The 19,402-nt window shown below is 42.2% G+C and overlaps 1 protein-coding gene across 1 annotated transcript in view; it reads left to right on the top strand.

Annotated features, from left to right (window-relative positions):
* Window positions 1–19,402, top strand: part of LOC103362503 (ultraviolet-B receptor UVR8-like) — a gene marked incomplete at its 5' end in the record, with an annotated part of 292,781 nt that overhangs the window by 40,926 nt on the left and 232,453 nt on the right. The window contains 2 exons of the mRNA XM_008288878.1: window positions 2,682–2,724; window positions 4,257–4,491. Of these exons, the coding sequence (XP_008287100.1) occupies window positions 2,682–2,724; window positions 4,257–4,491 (278 nt within the window). The remainder of the gene's footprint in view (window positions 1–2,681; window positions 2,725–4,256; window positions 4,492–19,402) is intronic.

The following is a 19,402-nucleotide window of genomic DNA, read 5'->3' as shown; positions in this document are numbered from 1 at the left end:
AAAAAAAAAACAAAAAAGTTCTTAAACTGTAAACGCTATTTACTATTGTGTATTGTTTGACCCAAACCCGGTGCTAACACAGATATCGTTAATAATGTGCATGTGTGCAGAGTGCTGCGGCAGACCTATGGCTGCCAATATTTTTGTGTTTTGGTTCTACACACTCTAACCACTGCTATTTATCATACTCCCACATAACAATTCTCAAGAGTTAAAGTAGCAAAAGAAACAAAAACAGGAAAACAAAAAGTACAAGAACAAAAGAAAAGGAAAAAAATAAAAAAAACTAAACAAAACAGGAAAATAAAACTCTGGAACAGTCACAGTCTTTATTCCCATTGCATTTTCACTCTCATCTTTATTTCATTATTCCAGCAAGGACTCTTATGCTTTTAAAAGTAAGCCCAAATCCTGGACTTTTGTGCTGTTTGTGTATTTTTTTTATGCATAACAGTAACGGCTTTACAACAGCCGTAGCCCCACCATCACCCACGGAGCTAAGATGAATTTTACAGCAACGCTTTGTGCTCTGCAGATGTGTTTATTGTTTAAAACACGATCCTTTTAATGGATATCCTTTCAATGAACTATTTTTGCTTCTTATTATTCCCGTGACCAATGAAAGTGCGCATAGACTGGTAGTAAGCAGCCCATAATGAGTGCGGTCGGTCCACTGAGCTGTATGTGCTGAACTGAGCTCAAGGATATAATTTCATATGAATTATTACCACATGCATTTCTCCTGAAGCACTTAAAAGGTTATAACATGCCCGCATATTAGAAGTGCTGTGTCTTTCTGGTGCCCAAGCTGCAGATGAAGTTATGGTCTTTGTTTATTGCTTGCCGACTACATTGTACTGTACATACATTAATTCGTGCATGCTTTGCTGCAATACACAAAATAGCGTTTAATTTTAGCATTGTATTAAACAACAACTAAAAGCTGTAGTACATGCACGAACACACCAGTAGGGCTGCAGCTAATTATTATTTTCATTCTTGATTAATCTGTTGATTGTTTTCTCAATTAATAGTTTGGTCTATTAAATTAAAAACAAAAAAGAAATGGTAAAAAAAAATATGTTGATCAGTGTTTCCCAAAGCCCAAGATGATGTCCTCATTTCTTTTCCCGTAAGCCAAAGATATTCGGCTTACTGTCACAGACAAGAGGTCAGAAAGTATTCAAATTTCAAAGGCTGGATTTATAAGATTCTGTTTTTTTTCCTGTGTAAAATACTGACACAGATGAATCAGTTATTGCAATAGCTGGAAATTTATTTGATCGATGACAACTAATCAATTAATCGTTGCAGCTCTACATTCCAATTACATAATAAGGGATGCACACAAGATTATTAACACCAATCCCATGTTTTAATCACCTACTAGGTACTGAAATAATTTTAACCATAGTTTAAATATGTGACATATTCATACTAGAAATTTGGGTAAAATTAAAGCAGTGAAGTAATGTCACTAAAGACAGATAAACATAAACGTGTACTAAAACACAGACTTATTAGTCCTCTCAGGAACTTTACCAAAATTACCAAAAACGTGGCCACTTTTGTGCATGGTATATACTCATACTACATGCATATGCTAATATTATTGATAAAATTGTCAACATCTACTGAACAAATGCATTTTTGTTCCTTTTGATAACAGCAACAACTAATATATAGCCCTCAAAACATGCAGTACTTCTTCGAACAAATCAGTGACCCGCTTTGCTAATTCTGCCCCAAAGTTTCCCAAGTGGTATTTCACTTTTCATGTATTTCCTTTTACACATTTTGCTATGACTTGTTCATACAACCCAACCCTTAAAATGCCAAGGGTCACGAGTCAAACATATGCAGCACGGATTACAATTTATTACCCCACATTTGCCTGATAATTTTTCTCTTTTGACAAGCTTAGGTAAATCATATAGCCTACTCTATAATGTATGAGGGCTCTGCTGGCTTGATGAGTAAAGTCCATTGCTATTGGCTGTTACCCCTGTGGTGTTTGAGTTCCCATAAGACCAATAAGGCTTGTCTGTGTTCTAACATGACTGGAGTCACTGCAGGAACAGGTAGAGGTCCGTGTATTTATAGAAACTATATGCAAATGGTTGAGTGCCACGTTGGATTGTTAGTGCAGAGAGGTGACAGTTAAATACATGTACATAGCGGGAAAAATATAGGCTTCTCTCTCTCTTTGAGACAAGTCTAATCAGTTAGGATTGCCTCCCCTCCTCATTTCATTTGAATACATTCAGCTTGAACTCAGACTAAGGAAGTGTCTCTCCCCTCCCATGTATATTATTCCTTCCCGCTGAAGGCTCATTATTTTACAGCAGGGTGTGTGAGAGGCGGCCCCAGTCTCTGAACTCTCTGTCGAGGCTGTATTAATCAAACTTCACACAGCGGGAAAGGGTCCACCCGCTGACACGGCGCTGCTCACTCTACACTTCAGGACAAAAGGGAAAACACACAACCTAAGCTGTTTCTGTAGAACATCTACAGCTTCTTGGAGATTACCACTTTTAATTATTTTAACAGCTACAGCCATACCTGTTTCCAAAGATTGGCCCAATGATAATTCATGCCCACCAAAGTTTTACATAACTGTTCAAGCATTTCAGCCAATGTATGTTACGCTGACATTGTCCTCCTCTTTCTCCTCACCACAGTGGATAACAAGATCTTTGCATGGGGAAATGGCGCCAGTGGACAGTAAGTAAATGTCAGAAGTAACAATATCTGTCTTGCTTTGACAGCGTCTGAAAGATGAGAATGAGCAGTGATACTTTAGGGGACTACTCAGGTGTCCATAAAACTATCCTTGCTTAGTTTTGTTCTGCCCATCGGCCCTTCAGATGTCTTCTTGTCTTCTGACAGCGTACTGTACAGCTGTATATTAAACTGCGGAAAGGCACTGACTGACAGACAAACAAACACATAGTTATACGCAAACACAAGTTGTTTTTCTCCTGATGAGCTTCCTTGTTAAAACTTCTCCAGCCAGGAGCCAGTCTGGCTATAATGACATCTAAGGACCTGGGGGCTACAGTGATTCAGTGGCCCTCAAGTACTCGAACAGCTGCATGGCAGACCTCAGAGAAATACATAAAAGAAACAAAGGCATCACTTCTCACTCTCTCATCATTTCCCATTGTCCCTTAGTCTCCTTCTCTCAATCTCCATTTCTCTGTCTGTCTCGTTCTCTCTCTCCTCATGATGCTTTGACCCGTCTAAGCAGGTCGGGGCTCTCTAGTGGGGAGCTTATAGTTGGAGGAGCCTATAGTTGGAGCTCCACAACACCCACTTGCAGAGCAAAGGGTGAGCATCTCTGTTACACAACTGGCACTCTGATATCTGAAAATTCCTCAGCTCTCCTGTGTGTCTCACTGGAGGCGAGAGAAGAGAAGAGTACGAGGGAGCTGTGTAAATTTAAACTGGCAAACTTTCTGATGGAAATAGCTGTGACCCCAGAGTGGTCTTGTCTTGAGTTGAAGCATTGTTGTAATCAATACGGGTTCTCGTGGGGATGGCGGGCGAGGACCTTTCGTTCCCCGTTTGTGGAAATAATGGAGAAGACTGTTTGTTATTTTTCCCAGACATGCCGCAAACTAGCAGATATGGCCGGGGCATTGCAGGTTATGACGCTGGCTCAGGGAAACAAATACAAAGAGGAGCATTTTATCAAGAAGCAAACAGCAGAGCTCTGTTTGAAGCTGCTGGGAGCTCACAGGTCACAGGGGTTCTGGGGCTGCGTTTGACCAGCTCATCTTGAAACAGGGTCTTGGATGTTCTTTGTTCACTCACACGAGGGACGCAGAGACAGAAACACCACTCTCAGCTAAGGCCTATGTAAAGTCATTTGTGCAGCTACAAATTGAGTTAGGTTCAGTTATTATTTCTTCCCCTGGAACGTAAAACTGACCTCAATGAAATACGCCTGTCAGACATATGTGACTCTTGTCTGTGTAGAGTAAACATACCAGAAACACAACACCACGATATTGCTGCAGCAGTGCAACCTTTAAGTGGTGTATGTTGTCATCCCCGTCATATATGAAATGAGAAACACAAACGCGTGGTGTTAATCAAAACACCTTGACTTTATTGGAATGGTTATTTTATACTGCAGAAAATAAAGAATTCTGAATTATTGTCCAGCCCACCTTCCCCTTAAATCTTTGGCTCTCCTGTGCACGGTAATGTAAGAAACAGTGAAAATGTATTTTCTGTTTGTTTTTTTCTAGGCTGGGTGATGGAGAGAGGGCAGTAAAGGATCAGCCAGTTGAAATTAAGTTGCCACAGGACCACAACGTCAGAGAAAAACTTGCACATGTGGACATCGTCAGCATAGCCGGTGTAGCTTGTGGAAGCAGACACTCCGTTATATGGACTGAAACTGGGCAGGCCTTTGGTTTTGGGAACAACTTTTATGCCCAGCTAGGCTATGATTTCCAGAGGGCTGACTTCAAAGAGCACCAGGTATGAAGATATTGTTCTGTTTACAGTAATGACCAAATCAAAACCTAATGCATGATTGCTGCAGGTACCTTCTGAACATATGAAAGATTTTGGATTCATACAAGTCGTATTAGGTAGACACATGACCCACACAAAACAAAAAAAGTCATTCATTACAATAAAAGCAATGTCATTTTCTCACATCCCCTTAAAACATCTACACGTTCTCTGCGGTATAATATTAGTTTTTAATTCACTGTTGGGATGGGGGTGGAGGAGGGTGGGTGGGGGCTGATGTAGGCAGGACTATGTGATGGATACCTCAAGGGCCTGGATGGCTTTTTGTTGGTTGCCGCTCTCAATCTCTGTCCTTACGTGGCTTACTATACAGTAGCATGCTGCTGAACTACACAAATCCTAAATTAAGTGCTGTGGAATTGAAATTGGCTCTCTTGTGAAGTGTTCCACTTGCATTGGAGCTTAATTTTGCCTACTCATATCATTTGATTCAGTCCCTCAGTCCCTCTTTTGCTCGCTGCAGCCCATCGCTCCCTCTTCCTTCTCATGCAAAATAAGCCCATTTACCGCAATGTGACAGTGTCTAGGTGAATGATTGCCACTCAACACTTGATATATGGGTATGTGCGTCTGTGCGCATGTGTGCTGGATAATATTATGTCTCCAACAGATTTGCCCAGTCCCTCGCAGTTACATTAGTGTGTTGTACATGAAGTCTTTAAGTTTTTTACACTCCCATATTGTAATGGATAGATTAAAAAAATATGTAGATGCTTTGTTTGTGTTTTTTTACTTTGTATTTTACTCCCCTTGCCTGTGCTCCTCTGTTTCTCCTGTACTGCTGTCAGTACACAGAAGCTTTCTTTCAAGATCCTCTCTGCTTACCTGCCTAGTCAGTAATGTTTGATTTGTTGCTTTTGGAGTAAATTTATCTTGCATCAGTTGGTGATTTTTTTTATTTTTATTTTTTAAATAATCAGGATAATGCTTTCTTGTCTTGTTGCCGGCTGCTTCTCTTGCCGTGTTCCAGCAATTACATAAAACAAATTCACATTCGCGATGTTTTAGAGTTCATGAGAGACTAGCCTTACACTGCACTGGAGGGCAGAAAGTAACAGCCACCTGGCAGCAGTGTTGAGGCCCAAGGGCCAAAGCTCTTACCTCTTTTCGTTGATAAAGGCCATTTGGATCTGCATGACTGCACCCTGTCCTTACATCTTGAAGGAGGAGGTGTAGGGGGGGGGGATGATGCAGCGGCAGCGGCTGCAGAGAATGGGACTTGGTGGTATGAGTATCTCAGAGTCACCTGTTCCTCTCTGTAGCCATACCAGTGACCTCTGATCGCCCCAGGTGGAGAACCAAACCTCGCCCTCTCCCTTCTATTCCATTCTCCAACTTCTTTCATCCCTTTTGATTCCCTGTGAGGATTTTTTTCTGCAGAACCAGACAAGCTGCTCCACCTCCAGCTATCCTCCAGTCTCCATACTATATGATACTGGCTATTGTTGTAAAGAATCTGTATGTTGGAACTGCCGGCTTCACCCTTAAGGCTCGGTTTCTCCTTTTTTGTCTGGAATGGAGTGGTAGCAGACCTCTGAGATCTAAGAAACACTATATTCTGTTCTTTATTGGCCCAGTGATAAGGTGTTGGGATTCCGCTCACACCTGCGAGCCCTTTGTTCAGGCCCGCTATGTCGTTGCACCTGCAACAGACAAGGTTAGACAGATCTCCTATTTAATGGTTTGATTGACATTATTTTAATGTAACACCGCGGGGAGCTATATATCTGTGAACGGAAATGAAAGTTAATCTTATTTTTTCCCCCTTTCATGTCTCTGTCCCCCTCTCTCTCTTCCCTCATTAGGACAATGACATTGTCATTTTCTCAGGGTTTGAGGGATGTGTTTGTATGCAGATAGGACAATTCCTTTCTGGGTTTCCATGTGATGCCTTGTATAAACATTATGATTAAACAGGACTCCAGTGTTGGGGCTGTAGTTGTGGTAGGTTTTGCAGTATCAAGATGATGTCAGAAACTGTAGTTTTTTGTTTTTGTGTGTATGACTTTTTTTTCCTCCCAGTGTACACACCATAGCCAAGTACCACCCATTCACAGTATTTTTTCAGAACGAGGCAAAAAGCAACCATGGGAGCAAGAAAATAAACTCTGTTCCTAAGTGTGACACGTGTGCAGCTTGAGCTTGGCACGGCATCCGTGTTCAGCCTGGCTGCACACAACTTGTTTGAATGTCATATTTATCCCTGTGTTTTGTCAGAAAATTAACTTCCTGTGAGTTTGCGGCAGAGCCGAGCATATGGCCACAGCTCTCTGGAGATGACAGCCTAGCGGAGCGGGAGCTCGCCGGTGCCGCTGCCCTGCTCTGGCGGCAGATGCTCCGGGCTTCTCCGCGATTAAGTGGAGATCATCACTGTTTTCTTTGAGCACCGCTGTGCCTTGTACTCTGAAGTGTTCCGTTAATCACTGCCTGCCTCCCTGCCTTTTCCACACAAGCTGCCAAAGCACTCATTAAGTTTGAATCTCCCTCTCACCGCTCGCTTGCTCACCAGCTCGATACAGTGCGTGACTGAATCTTAGCATCTTTTCTGCAGGTTTGTTACACCTTTTTGCCAAAAGGAATCGTAAAAGCCACATTTTTACTTTTCGCTTGCTTGTTTGACAAGCATATGCGATTCCATCTCAGGCCCTCTTTTGCTGTTCATTCATTTTTTAAGACATTGTGTACACTCTGTAAAGTAAGTGTTGCTCTTTGAGCTGCTGAATGTTTTCTCTAGTTTGTGTATGCTGATGTGGTCTGTATTTGAGTTTTTCCCCAAGCGCTAAGATACTGGCAGTACAGGCCTCTGAGGGGAGTGAAGCCTTTTCTACACTTGTGTTTTTTATGCCTCTTTCCTCTCTGTCTGCATATTATTAGGAAGCACTGTTAGTCATATTTACCTTTGTCAGACATTGCTCCGTTAGCAACTGTGTGTGTGTGTGTGTGTGTGTGTGTGTTTATATATTGGTTTTATGGAATCAGAATGCAGGTATAATGTAAATCACAACTTTGGTCAAAAAGAAACCAAAAAAAAAAGAGATACAAATTGAGCCTTTGTTTAGCCCCCACTGTCTCCCAACCCCAGTATCTCGCATCCAGTTGTGTTGCGTATATCTCCTACACAAGCAGCCATCCATTGTTATTGTTAAACATTGTGACACGCTTTAACCCTGATTGATCTTGATCTCCGACACAAATAATAATGTGATTACAGGCTTTTCTCTGCTTCTGTTTTCACCGCAGTGGAAAATAACATTAGATATTTCCTTTCATGTTAATCGCCTTGGTTGGAAGTATACCTCAGTGCACCAATAGGCCTCAGTAATGCCTCCTTTCTTCTAAAAAAAACATCCAAAATAACCTATTTGCAGCACACCCACACACACATTGCTTAGCTCCGTAACACCGTTATTCTGCACCTATCAAAGCCTGGCTTGCTTGTCCTGGTGCAGCGATCATTCCCCCACAATAGCGGGATGGCATTACTGTTCTTGTGAAAGCATTTGCATGGCAAAGCAATAACATGCACCTTGTAAATAAAGGAATTGATCCTGTTCATCGCAGGTGGATTTCCTGGATAAAGCTGTAGGAAATGGATCGCTGTGCCATCTCACGTCAATATATACAGATCCCGTTCCTTCATCCTCAAGTTTACTTTGCAGTAGGTGTCTGCTTCTTAATCTTGTCAGGCAGACACAAAAATGTATGCGATTCCCTCTGCTGCACTGGTTACTTGGCAGACAGCTGATTAGTGCCAGTTTGCCTCTTTTTCAATATGTAGATACCCAGATAGAAAGCTGGCCCTATTCATTGAGTCCAAGTACCAAAATAGCAATTGCTGTTCTCAATCAACTACGAAGAAATTGGCTTGCATTGTTGGAAGAGGTTGATTAGTGACTTTTTGAAGAGGCACTTGAAATTACTTTCAAATCAGTCTGAATTGACAGACAGCTGGTTGAGCATTCATTCTACAGTGTGAGGTCAGCAATAAAGGCTAATGTTATTTAAAAAATTTTTTTTTTTATCATAGCTCATGCTGTATGAGTGCCATGCATTTGCACCCTCTGGGCCTGCATATTGTTATTCAACACAATAAACGTTTATCTCATCTACTCAGAATTAAATCTATTCACAACTGTACAAATTGCTGCTGTGCTCTTGGCAAGGTACAACTAATTTTTAGACGAGGAAATTCCTTGTCAGGAGCAGCCAAGGGAGAAGGTGTCAGTTTGATACCACAAGTACACTAACGGCTGTGCGGGAGCATAAGCGTTTGCTGCGCTTCGGTGGTGGTGCGTTTGATTTCAACACTGACCACCGGTGATGCCAACCCTGTAGTCCTCATCTGAGCTGCCTCTTGAGACACAAACATAGACAGCCCTCCCCCACATCTCACTCAGACTGATGCTGCTGAGGGAGAGAGACGGAGAGCGGGAGAAAGTGAGAGGCTGCCAGACAATAAAGTCGTTGTAGAGTATATACTTCTCTGGCTTGTCTATTGTTACACTGCAGTACGTGGGAACTCAGTGTGGGTGTACAGCGACCTCAGCTACTATACCCATCTCCCCTAGGGGCACCTCAAAGGACACTTGTTCTGTTCCTTCTCTCAGGCCCTGGGCTCTGCTGCAAAATGAGAGACAGGAAAGCGGGAACAGAGGGAGGTAGTCTCAGCTGTGCTGGAAGGCTAACCTGTGCCTGTGGAGATCCTGCATCTTTTTAAAAGTACCCATCTTTGTGACTCTTCACTCCCTCCTCTGACTTCTCCAGGGCCACAGTGTTTAAGTTGTTCAGCATGATGACTTCTGTTGCACTTTGGAACTACTCTTTTTGCCATTAGATGTTATGCAAAGTTTGCGCTTGAAATGCGCATTATTTTCTCAGTGTGAATGAGAGAATATGGTGTTTGTGACCTTGTTTCAGTTTGAATCATATGCCCCACTGTTTCCTAATATGCCCCTAGTGTATGTAATGCTGAAAGCACATTTATTACACATCAATAATTCTGTACATTTCCTTCTGGAAAACTAATTCTCATAATAGGATTTTGTCAATGTGATTTGAATAATGATCTCAAAACATCCCATTTTAGGCTACTTAACTAAATAGAATATTACTGATTGCAACACTTATCCATGGTAGGGGTTTTGGTAACCTTCTTTTCTGTTTCTTGCCAACAGCCAATTTTCTCTCAATTAAAGCATGATATTAGCACTCAGTAGGGCATAAACAGAAATAACCGTACACTACTGAATATCACGCCTTGATTATGAGCTTAAGAGTGGGTGTACAGATGGATCCAGTTTCTATACTCCTATTAGAGTGCTGGTGTTTGTATGTGTGTGCATTTGGGTCTGTGAGGGAAGGGGAGAGTCGCTGCCTGCATGTGCAGGAGTGTGTGTCTGTGTGTGTGCGCGTGTGTGTATATAAAACACTTGAGCAGCAGGAAAAGCTGGAAGTTTTCAGCTCTATCCTGGTAAAACCTCTGGAAAGGGAGGGCAGTGGGAAAAGAGAAAGTCACAGGTATAGTAAGAAGAAAAAGTGTATCATTACATTGAGAGCCAGTCAGTAGTGATGCCAGTTGGCCAAAGTTAGCAGGAAGCTGTCCTAGTAAATGGCAGCAGCTGCTCGCAGTTCGAGAGAGCATGTCCCAGTCAGAGGAGAAAAGCGATGGCATCTACATTAATACTACCTTAATGGCCCATCTGGCGCTCCGTAGGGTCCCTGGCTGCGCCACCGACTCATAGGCGTTTGACAGGCAGTCTCCAGCGCACCAGACGCGCATGGCATGCCAAATGGCTGGGAGACGCCTCCGTGGCGCACAGATCTGTCAAACTCTCTGACGCTGTAGTCACACAGGCAAGGGAAGTTAAGGCAAGTTTTCACACGTGATTGGTTCTTGACATGGATGGGGAGAGGGAGGGGGCAGGAGGAGAATGACTGGCTTGTCTATCTCTCTCCTCCACACCCTCCACAAATGCAAACACACATATGTGCACACTCACCGGGCACACACACACACACACACACACATAATCGCGCACACCCTCACACGTTCACACTCTCCATACTAGATGCTAAGTTGCCATGACCAGATTAAACCTCAATGAGAAAGCCAGGTTAAGATTAGCCAGTGGTGGATTCACTCTGCTCTGATGGCAAATGGAGATAACAAATATTATTTTCGCTGCGAGTCACAGCCTCTCTCTGTAAACAAATGCTGGAACTAATTGCTTCATTGGAAGAAATTGTGGAAGGTCTTATCAAAACACCACAGGGGTTTCTGGCTATAATTGGCATAATTGGTTGACAGAGCAGGCTGCAGTCCATGATGTGGCACAGTGATGCACTTTATGGGAAATGACTGATCATGGCTTTAGGACTACAGATTGCCCTTTCAGATACTTAAAGATACTACAAGAAGTAATTAGTTAATATGCAAACACAGGACAGAGGGTCCACTAGGGTCCAATAATTCAGAATTTAGAATCAAACTGTTTCATCATCTGAGGTTTACACCGTCAGCCAGTATCACACTGTGTGAAGGGTTAAGACGAAACCTCCGCCAGTTTTACCAGTGGATGATCTCAGCCAAATTCCTACTCTGCCCTATGTGCTTGGCCTTTCCATCAGCCCCTGTTGAGCTTCACAATACTGGCACAGAGGAGGTTCCTCTCAGAGCAGGTCACATTCTGCAGCACGCATCAGCACAGATCACAGTCCCAGAAGTCTGTACCACACCGCTGCTGGGAAACTGTGCCTTCTTTCTGTGTGAGTAAACGACACAGAAAAGTACCGCTGGAGTACTTTAGAACATTTGCTACCATTCTTTCTCACACTTTTTTCTTAAGGACATTTAGAGAGATAGCAGCAGTTCAAAAATGGAACGGAAGGTTCTTTAGAAAATACATTTCAAATGGCTTATCCAGTAGGTAGCCCCAGAGGACACCTCAGGGATAAACCTTGGCAAGAAAGGAAGATAGAAGGAAAAAAGTGAAATTGGAAAGAAGACGCAGCCGTGACTAAAACAGTAGAAATATAGAGAGAAAAGGTATCCTCTTAACCTGCCGACGCCTCTTCAGAGGAATCACAGTGCTCCATATCAGCATTCACTCTCTGAACATTTTGCTGTGTTCTGTGTTTATAGAGAAAGCGTAGATCCGCTGATGTCTTTTGCCCCAGACTGTCTCATATTCAGGCAACCGGTGCAGGTAATTTCAAAATTACTATGACCACGTTAGACACTGTCCCAGTTTAGTTTTTTCTTGTTTGTTGTTATTGATGTGGCAGTTGTTCTTGTTTTTATGGTAAATCAGTGGAATAATAGAATTGTGTGTGCTTAAAAACAAAAAAAAAGGGATGTAGTGTTTTTATTTTAAGTGAAACAAGGTACAAAACTAGCAAAAATGTATGTCAAGGAGAGGTCAGCTGGACAAACGCTGCCAAGTTTTGTGTGCAAGAAGGTGAATGATGGAAAGAGGGAGGGAGCCAGACGAGGCCTGAAAGGAAAGAGGAGAGGGGGGGGGGGAGGAAAAAAAAAAGAGGAATCAGCAAAATGGGTTTGGGGGCTTGAGAGAAAAGAGCAGGAGGAACTCTTCAACTTTCACTCTCATTCCCAGATGTGTTGTAGGCAAGATGTAGCCTTTGAAGAGCTTGTGGCAAAATAGGCAAAAATATGAATACACACACCCTCCACTTTCCCTCTTTCTCACATACTTCCTCTTTCCCTCTCTCTTTCTTTTTGCTCCCTCTTTCACATACTCTCCACATCTTTATCTTTCTCCCTGGGCATCTCCGTTCCTTAGTGGCAAACCCAGCTGCGGGGTTTCTGTGGTACTGTGAGTGAACCTTCACTGACTCCTTCGGCAGGCAGCTGCACAACACACAAACACACACATACTGCACTTACCCATGCCTCTCCGGCTAACTTTGATTCACTAAAATATTTCTAGAAACTCCTCTCCTCCCACTTTCCATACATATTTACTCATGTGCCAAGGTCAGAATGGATAATTTACAGGTTTACAAAATAAACCTTGTTTTTTAGTTGATGCGGAGGTTTTAAAACAGAAATTAAGTTTGAATAGGATTTAATTTTTAACAATGCTAAAAAAGAACAGGACTCATTCCTTTACCACAGCTTGCCTTGCAATCTACTCCAGCGCCACTAGAGGGAGCTTACATTATGCTGTGGTCCCTCATGCCAGGAATCTTTCTTGTAGTACTGTTGCTCCAGCAACGAGGCACAAAGAGCCATAATCTTTCAAATGTTCCCCATTTTGTCCCTAAATACATCAACTGTCCAGCCGTTGCATGGTTTTGACAATGTTGAGATCACAGTCTCTAACCTAGACAAGAGACAAAGAACTAAATTAGTATAAGGAGTTTGCGTTCTTTCAAACAAATACAATAATTGCTTCACGCGTTTCTCTGTGAACAGATATCTGCTCGTGTGAGTCTATTCATGCATGTGCAGAGGTGATAATTCTACTGTTGTTCAGAAGCTCGAGCAGGGTGTGTAATGACAATAACAGAGAGCATGCCCAGGCATGCTTTCAATCTGTTCCCCAAATGTAATGAGTCTGGGCAGAAGTCTGGTCATCCCAACTTGATCAAAAACGGGAAGAAATCTGCAAATGATTTATTATATCCTGTGGAGATTCATCAGTTACACATGTCAGAATGATGCTGAGCTGAAAATTAAAAGGCATCTTTCGTCACCATTATTTTCTTAATGTAGATGGAAAGTGGGAGCATGAAAGCAATTCAGTCAGGACAGTAGAGGAAATCTGTTTTATATAGTTCAGTTTAGAGCATAATCCATTTTATTTGATCTCACTCCATCTGTATCTATTTTACTCAGAGTAAATGTTGTAAATTGATATCAGAAACCCAAACAATAAATTTCACCAAAGCTTTTTTTTTCCGGAATAGTTTTTCGAAGATATTCATCTTAAAAAGTACCATATATTATTATATATTCTTTGATTTATCAATGGGTGGGCTTTTCATTAAAACACATTCAGGCATTTGCCTTTACTTCAGGAGCTATTATCAGTTTGTGCACACCCAGAGTTACACGTGTACACTGATCCCTGCCTTCCGTGCGCCTTTGCTGTCTTGCATTTCATCAACCTGTAGAAGACTAATGCATATTGCCAGTTAATCATATTGCCTCTATCTCTGTCCCTCCCTAATAGGAATGGGGTGACACAACATCATCTGAACTAGAGTCCTAGAGTTGTCCTGCCATAATGTTACACGATCTCCGCTCTCACATTACTTAAACAGGCTTGGCCGATGGGATTCGCCATACTCCGCACTTCTCCACTCCTCCTGGCCTTTTCCTGTGACAGGGCTGCCGATGATACAGATCCGCTGTGACATTTTACATTGTGCTCCCTAATTGCAGCAGCTGATAGTGGGATGGCTCACCATACAGCTGCATATTTCGTTTTCTCCACCCTCTGCCTTTTTTTTTTATGAAGGTTTGGGTGGTGTCTAGTACATGGTGGTGTACTATACTAATTGCATTGCTCATGTGCTGTCTGATGATATGCTTTAAGTGTTTCTCTCTGATGTACAACTCTATCTGCCGTAACACTTCTCATATATGTACAAAGGATTTATTTAACTCAAACTTTAAACAGGTCTCTTTTCTGGTTCGTTTAAAATCCTTATTTCCTACATTTACATGAGTGAACACCATTTTTTTATTGGCTGAAGTGTTGTCCGTTCTTCCTTTCGCTCTGGTGTTTTGTCCTCAAGTGTTTCCCACAGACTGTGACTCCAAAACTGAAAGCCAGGATAAACCTGTGTGACAGATGCAGCTCTAATTATACAGTTGTTTTAAGACTGTCAGGTTGCTGCAAAAAGGGAGCCAGTCATTTGGGAAAGTGAAGGAGGAGGGTAGTGAGTAGGAAGAGGGGGGTAGAGGGGGACAGTTTGATGGACGGACATTGTAACACCAGCATCTGGTGATAGCTGCAGCTGCCGTATCGTTTTCCCACCGCCAGCTTGCCAGCTAAATAAATATTGCCTCGATCTGTCTTGTACTAGCAAGTGTAAATTACTTTAACACGTCAATAACTAGTTTACAATGATGTTTTTTCCTGCCATTTCAGAACATATATTGATTTCACATTGCTGTTAAATGGCACAAGCATTGTTTCCTTCAGCCTGCACTTTGTTTTTCACATAGACTCCGAATGAACTTGGCAGGCACAGTAGGAAAAAAAAAAAGGGAAAAACTGTATTAATCATGCAGTTATTGTACTTTTGCACTCAGGCACTAAATACAAAATTCAATTCATCATATTTAATATAGTGCCCATTATGATAACAACTATCGCTTGTGTTTGTTTGGTGCTAAAGTGACGGTAGCATTGTGATTTAGTTTTTTGTCTGTTTTTACTTGTAATGTGTATTCATGTGGAATGCAATTTGAGCCATGGCATGTTAACTACCATTTAATATTTTGAAACTCATGGTGTCACCGTCAACATCAGATAGTGGAAAGTGAAAAAGCAAAACCTTTCACTGAAAAAGTACATCTGTTTTCGTATTGCTTTGTTAAATCAAGCAGATTATAATTAGCATAGAACACTAAAATCTTGAGTAGAATGTTACCAGTGCAATTTTCCATTTTAAGCTGTGTTTCAAAAGCTTCCTCAAGAATAGAGACAAGTAATTAGTTGAGGAAAGTGACTCTGTAAGAAACACTTCCTACAATATACATTTTCTGACAAAACTAGACAAAGAAACCAGAGAATGCTCTCTATGTTCATAGCTCTGTATGAAGCTTTATGGTTGATTTTGTGTGGGTATGCACATGTGTGCAGTATAAAGTGGGAGCACGCACGTGTTTGCACCCATGAAGCATATCTGCAGGCATGCTTACACGTCTATATTGTCTATTTTCATTCATATGGGTTCCTCCTCTCGAGGACAGATGTTGGGAAACCCACAAAATCAGAGCTGAAGCCGCACTATAATCACTGCGATTTTAATCAAGGTCTCGCATTGTGACCCACTTATTTTCTCACAGTGCTGATTGCACTGCAGTACAGTGACGACTAGCATTACAAAACTGCAGCCTGTGATTAACCTTCACATCATATACGTGTCCCCTAACCAGCGTACAGCGAATCCTAATCCCAAAATTACACCCACTTGGACTGGAAAACCTCTCCCTTTGTCAAATTTAAACATTTTCCTCCCTCATCCTCCCATCTTGATATGATACAAAGATGATGCCTGCTTCCTGCATTGGAGCAAATTGTGGTATGTCTGAGTGTGTAATACTCTACTGGTATATTTCAGTCAGACATTATTAATATTTTTGTGCAAGCATGTAGATGCAATCTGTGACCTACCAATTTGTAGCTGTGAGTTAGAAGTATATGATACACACGAAAAACACACACACACACACACACACAATGATATTATAGATTTTTGCACGAGAAAGAATTTTTTTTTTTTTTGCCTTCTTCACCATTTTCTCCACTATAATAATTTTCACATCAGTGATAATAAACCAGATTGATTATTCATTCTCATGCTTCAACACCATTTAATTGTGTAGCCAGAACACTCCAACTTGGAGGTCAGCAGGGCTCCCTTTCTCATTTACACAGAGACACATTAACACACACACATACACACATGCACACACACAAATTCAGAAATGTCCCGGTTTTCTTCTCTTGAAATGGTCTCAGAGGGCCCCTCCGAAACATGCCCGGACTGGAATTTGCCAAAATATCCTTTCTCCTATCAAACACACACTGTGCCCCATCTCGGTCCCATTCCACTTATTCCTTCAACATCTCAATTAATACCTCTTAGGAGGCATAGCGCCCCACAGAGCCGCTGTGAGAGTCAGTGCGGTGGTGGATCCTTGCTGTAAATGTTCATCACAGATGCTTTATTTTAAACCACATCACTAAACTATCACTCAGCTCCATCTCATTTCTTATCAAAACAACAGATGAATCAAATAGTTTATGAGCAATTATTGACATGTCATGTGCATGTATTTCTGTATTTGTCTCTTTATACCTGAGAATTAGCTAAATTCTTGTACTTTATGAGGATTAAGAGACTTGTAGTGTGAGCTCCGTACAGGATGCAGACATTTCAGTTGGTAGTCTTTGTGGTGAACATATACAGTAGTGAGTCTGAGCCACGAAAGACATAAGATGGAAAAATAATGTTCTTTTGAGGTGAAAAATCTTGCATCATGGCTAAATGAATTTTGTCTCTTTGATCGAGGTTTGTGAGCTGTAATTATTGCTGTGTACTCTGATGACTTGGTGGTTTAACAGAGTTGATGTGCTACAAGGACTGAAGGCTTTTATTTTTCAGCCATGTCACAGCCACACAACTGATACCTCACCATGCCCCGTTGTCTCCCTCCTCTCGATCTGCCTGTTCCTCCTGTTCAGTAGCTAATGGATTTTTGTGGTTTCCAGGGTCTGCTCCAGAAATGTTCTCCTGTGGAGATCTCGTAAGAAGTGCCCTCAGCTGGTCCCTCCGTCTGCCATTAGGCCTCTCCACACTTTTTATCCCTAGACCTTCGAGACCTCAAACTGCCAAATGAGTTGAATTATGGCCAGTTATGTGGAGTGGACCCAGCATCACGGGGGAGAGGCTTGAGTCGGTGGAACTAACTACACTCCTGACCATTAAAAGGCAGCCTGACACTGCCTCTTCATCTTCCGCCTGCTCTGCAAACCAATGTCCCCCAGAGCAGAGACACAGTACAGCAGTCCAACCAGTGAGCCAGGTAGCCAACCAGCCAGTCTGTCAGGCGGTCAAGAAAGCAACCAAAGCCCCAATCTCCTCCATACTCAAGCCCTCGTATCATTAAAATGAAGATCTTCCTGGACACTTTTTGTTTTTGCTTATTTCTCTGCCCAGTTATTTTTGCCCCCAATTTTTTGCTCTATAAGTTCACCTGTCTCTTATCTGTTGCTTCCTCCGTGTTCTGCAGTCACTTTCCTGCCATTTTTTCTTTTTAGTCCTTTGCCCTTCAGCCTAGTGGGTGGGGTTTCAGGGTTATAACCACACAAGGTTAATTGCAGCAGCTAAAACAAGCATAGTGGCCAAAGCTCTGGCTCCTGTATAAAGGAGGTCATCTAAGCCAGGAAACTCTCACAAATCCACTCGCAGCATCCACAGTCACACAAATGCCAATCAGGCCAACCAAGGAGACCACAGTTTGCATCTCTTACAGCCAGACACAGCAGACACACACACAGACACACAGAGCGCTGAATTTGATCTGTCACAATAACAGGGGCATCATGACATGATGGATACAGCCCTTTTTTTCCCCTCTTCTCTCCACCGTTCTGCCTCTCTCCGGTAATGTTGATGCAGTGTGTAATGTTTGCTGTAGCCGGTGGCAGAAATTGAATGAGTGATACAACCAGAGGTGCTGGGATTACCGTGGGCAGAATTGATGCTATCTGTCCAATGATGTGTTATTTTGTGGAAGTGAGGCAACAAACCGGAGAGAGAAATGGTCGCAGCACTCTGTATGATTTTACAGTTTAAGTGGTGAAAGACAAATAGAATAACAGTGATCTGCTAGCAGGGGTTGTAAATGGTTGAATAATTTTCCTCGATTTCAACATTCATTTATCTTTTCTACAGTCCTTTGCAGAGCCTCGCATGGCGGCTTGAATGGTATTTATATCTCTCGTCTACTCACAATTGCAGCATCAGCTAGCTCAGCGCCCATCTTTAGAGGTGAGGCAGGTTGCGTCCAGTCTCTATTCCTCTAATAGGGTCGGCTCAGAAAAGGGTCAGAGGTAAACTAATGACACCTTCAACAGATGCTTCTTCCTGGAAGCCTAAGCTGAGGCTGAACATGGGCTGGGGCTTGTGGGAATAAAAGTGTGCTGCTTTGAGACTCAGCAGGCTGTGCCGGGGTCAGTCGCTAACCACTGAAAAGACTAAATTCAGCTCTTTCTGCCGGTTTGGGGCACAAGCTGAGGGTCCTTGGCTATTGTTGTGGGGTCAGGTTAAAGCCGTCCAGATTGCCAGAGCAGCTGACAGCCATTCATCACCAAGTTCTGCTTTGGTAGGGTAAAGGTGTTGGACAGAAATTTTAGACATCACTTTTTGCTGGTATTTATATATATACAGTATATGAGTGTTGGCATAGGTTTGGATTTCTAGAAAAATGTACATTGTTGTTGTTGTTTATATACGTTCTATTTTTATTTTTACTTGTATGGGAAGCTTTGGCCAGGTAAATTAATCACAGCAGCAACTTTAGCATATTTTTTCTGGGTTCCTTGGCTGCAGAAGTGTCAAACAAAAGTGCAACTCATTAATTTGGGCACTATTTTGAGTTTTGCCTAAAGGGCGGTTTTGGCTTTTTCTACACAGTTGATCCATTCTTTTTTGTGAGCATTGCAGCTATTGTAGGCAAGTTCTTACTTCTCCTTAAAACCTGCCATCAACACGCAGTCACCCACTTGCTTTTCATGTACAGTATTTGTAAGCTACCTTTCCTCTGTTACACTCAAATTTACAGTATGTGTTTATATTTAATAGTCATGTGTTTTTTTTTTTCTGGCTGGCAGGGAGAGACTATGCTGTTGTGTTTGAGGGAAAAATTAAATAAGAAGGGCTATTTTTCTCCCCCATGTAAACAGCTGGCAGCATCCCATGCTTGCACAATTAATGGGCATCTAATTGGCAATAATCATTTTTACTTAAGCAAATATAAAATAGGCAGTTGCCCCTGGAACAGACAGCTGTTGGTGGAACCTTCTGGCAACATAGCGTGAATGTTCGAGGATGTGGCTGATCACTGCTTACTGGAGGTGGTCCATACATGAAC

The sequence above is a fragment of the Stegastes partitus genome, unplaced genomic scaffold, assembly GCF_000690725.1.
Source record: "Stegastes partitus isolate 25-593 unplaced genomic scaffold, Stegastes_partitus-1.0.2 Scaffold13, whole genome shotgun sequence".
NCBI lineage: Eukaryota > Metazoa > Chordata > Actinopteri > Pomacentridae > Stegastes > Stegastes partitus.
The sequence above is the reverse complement of the archived record's forward strand: the minus strand, read 5'-3'. Positions and strand labels throughout refer to the sequence as shown.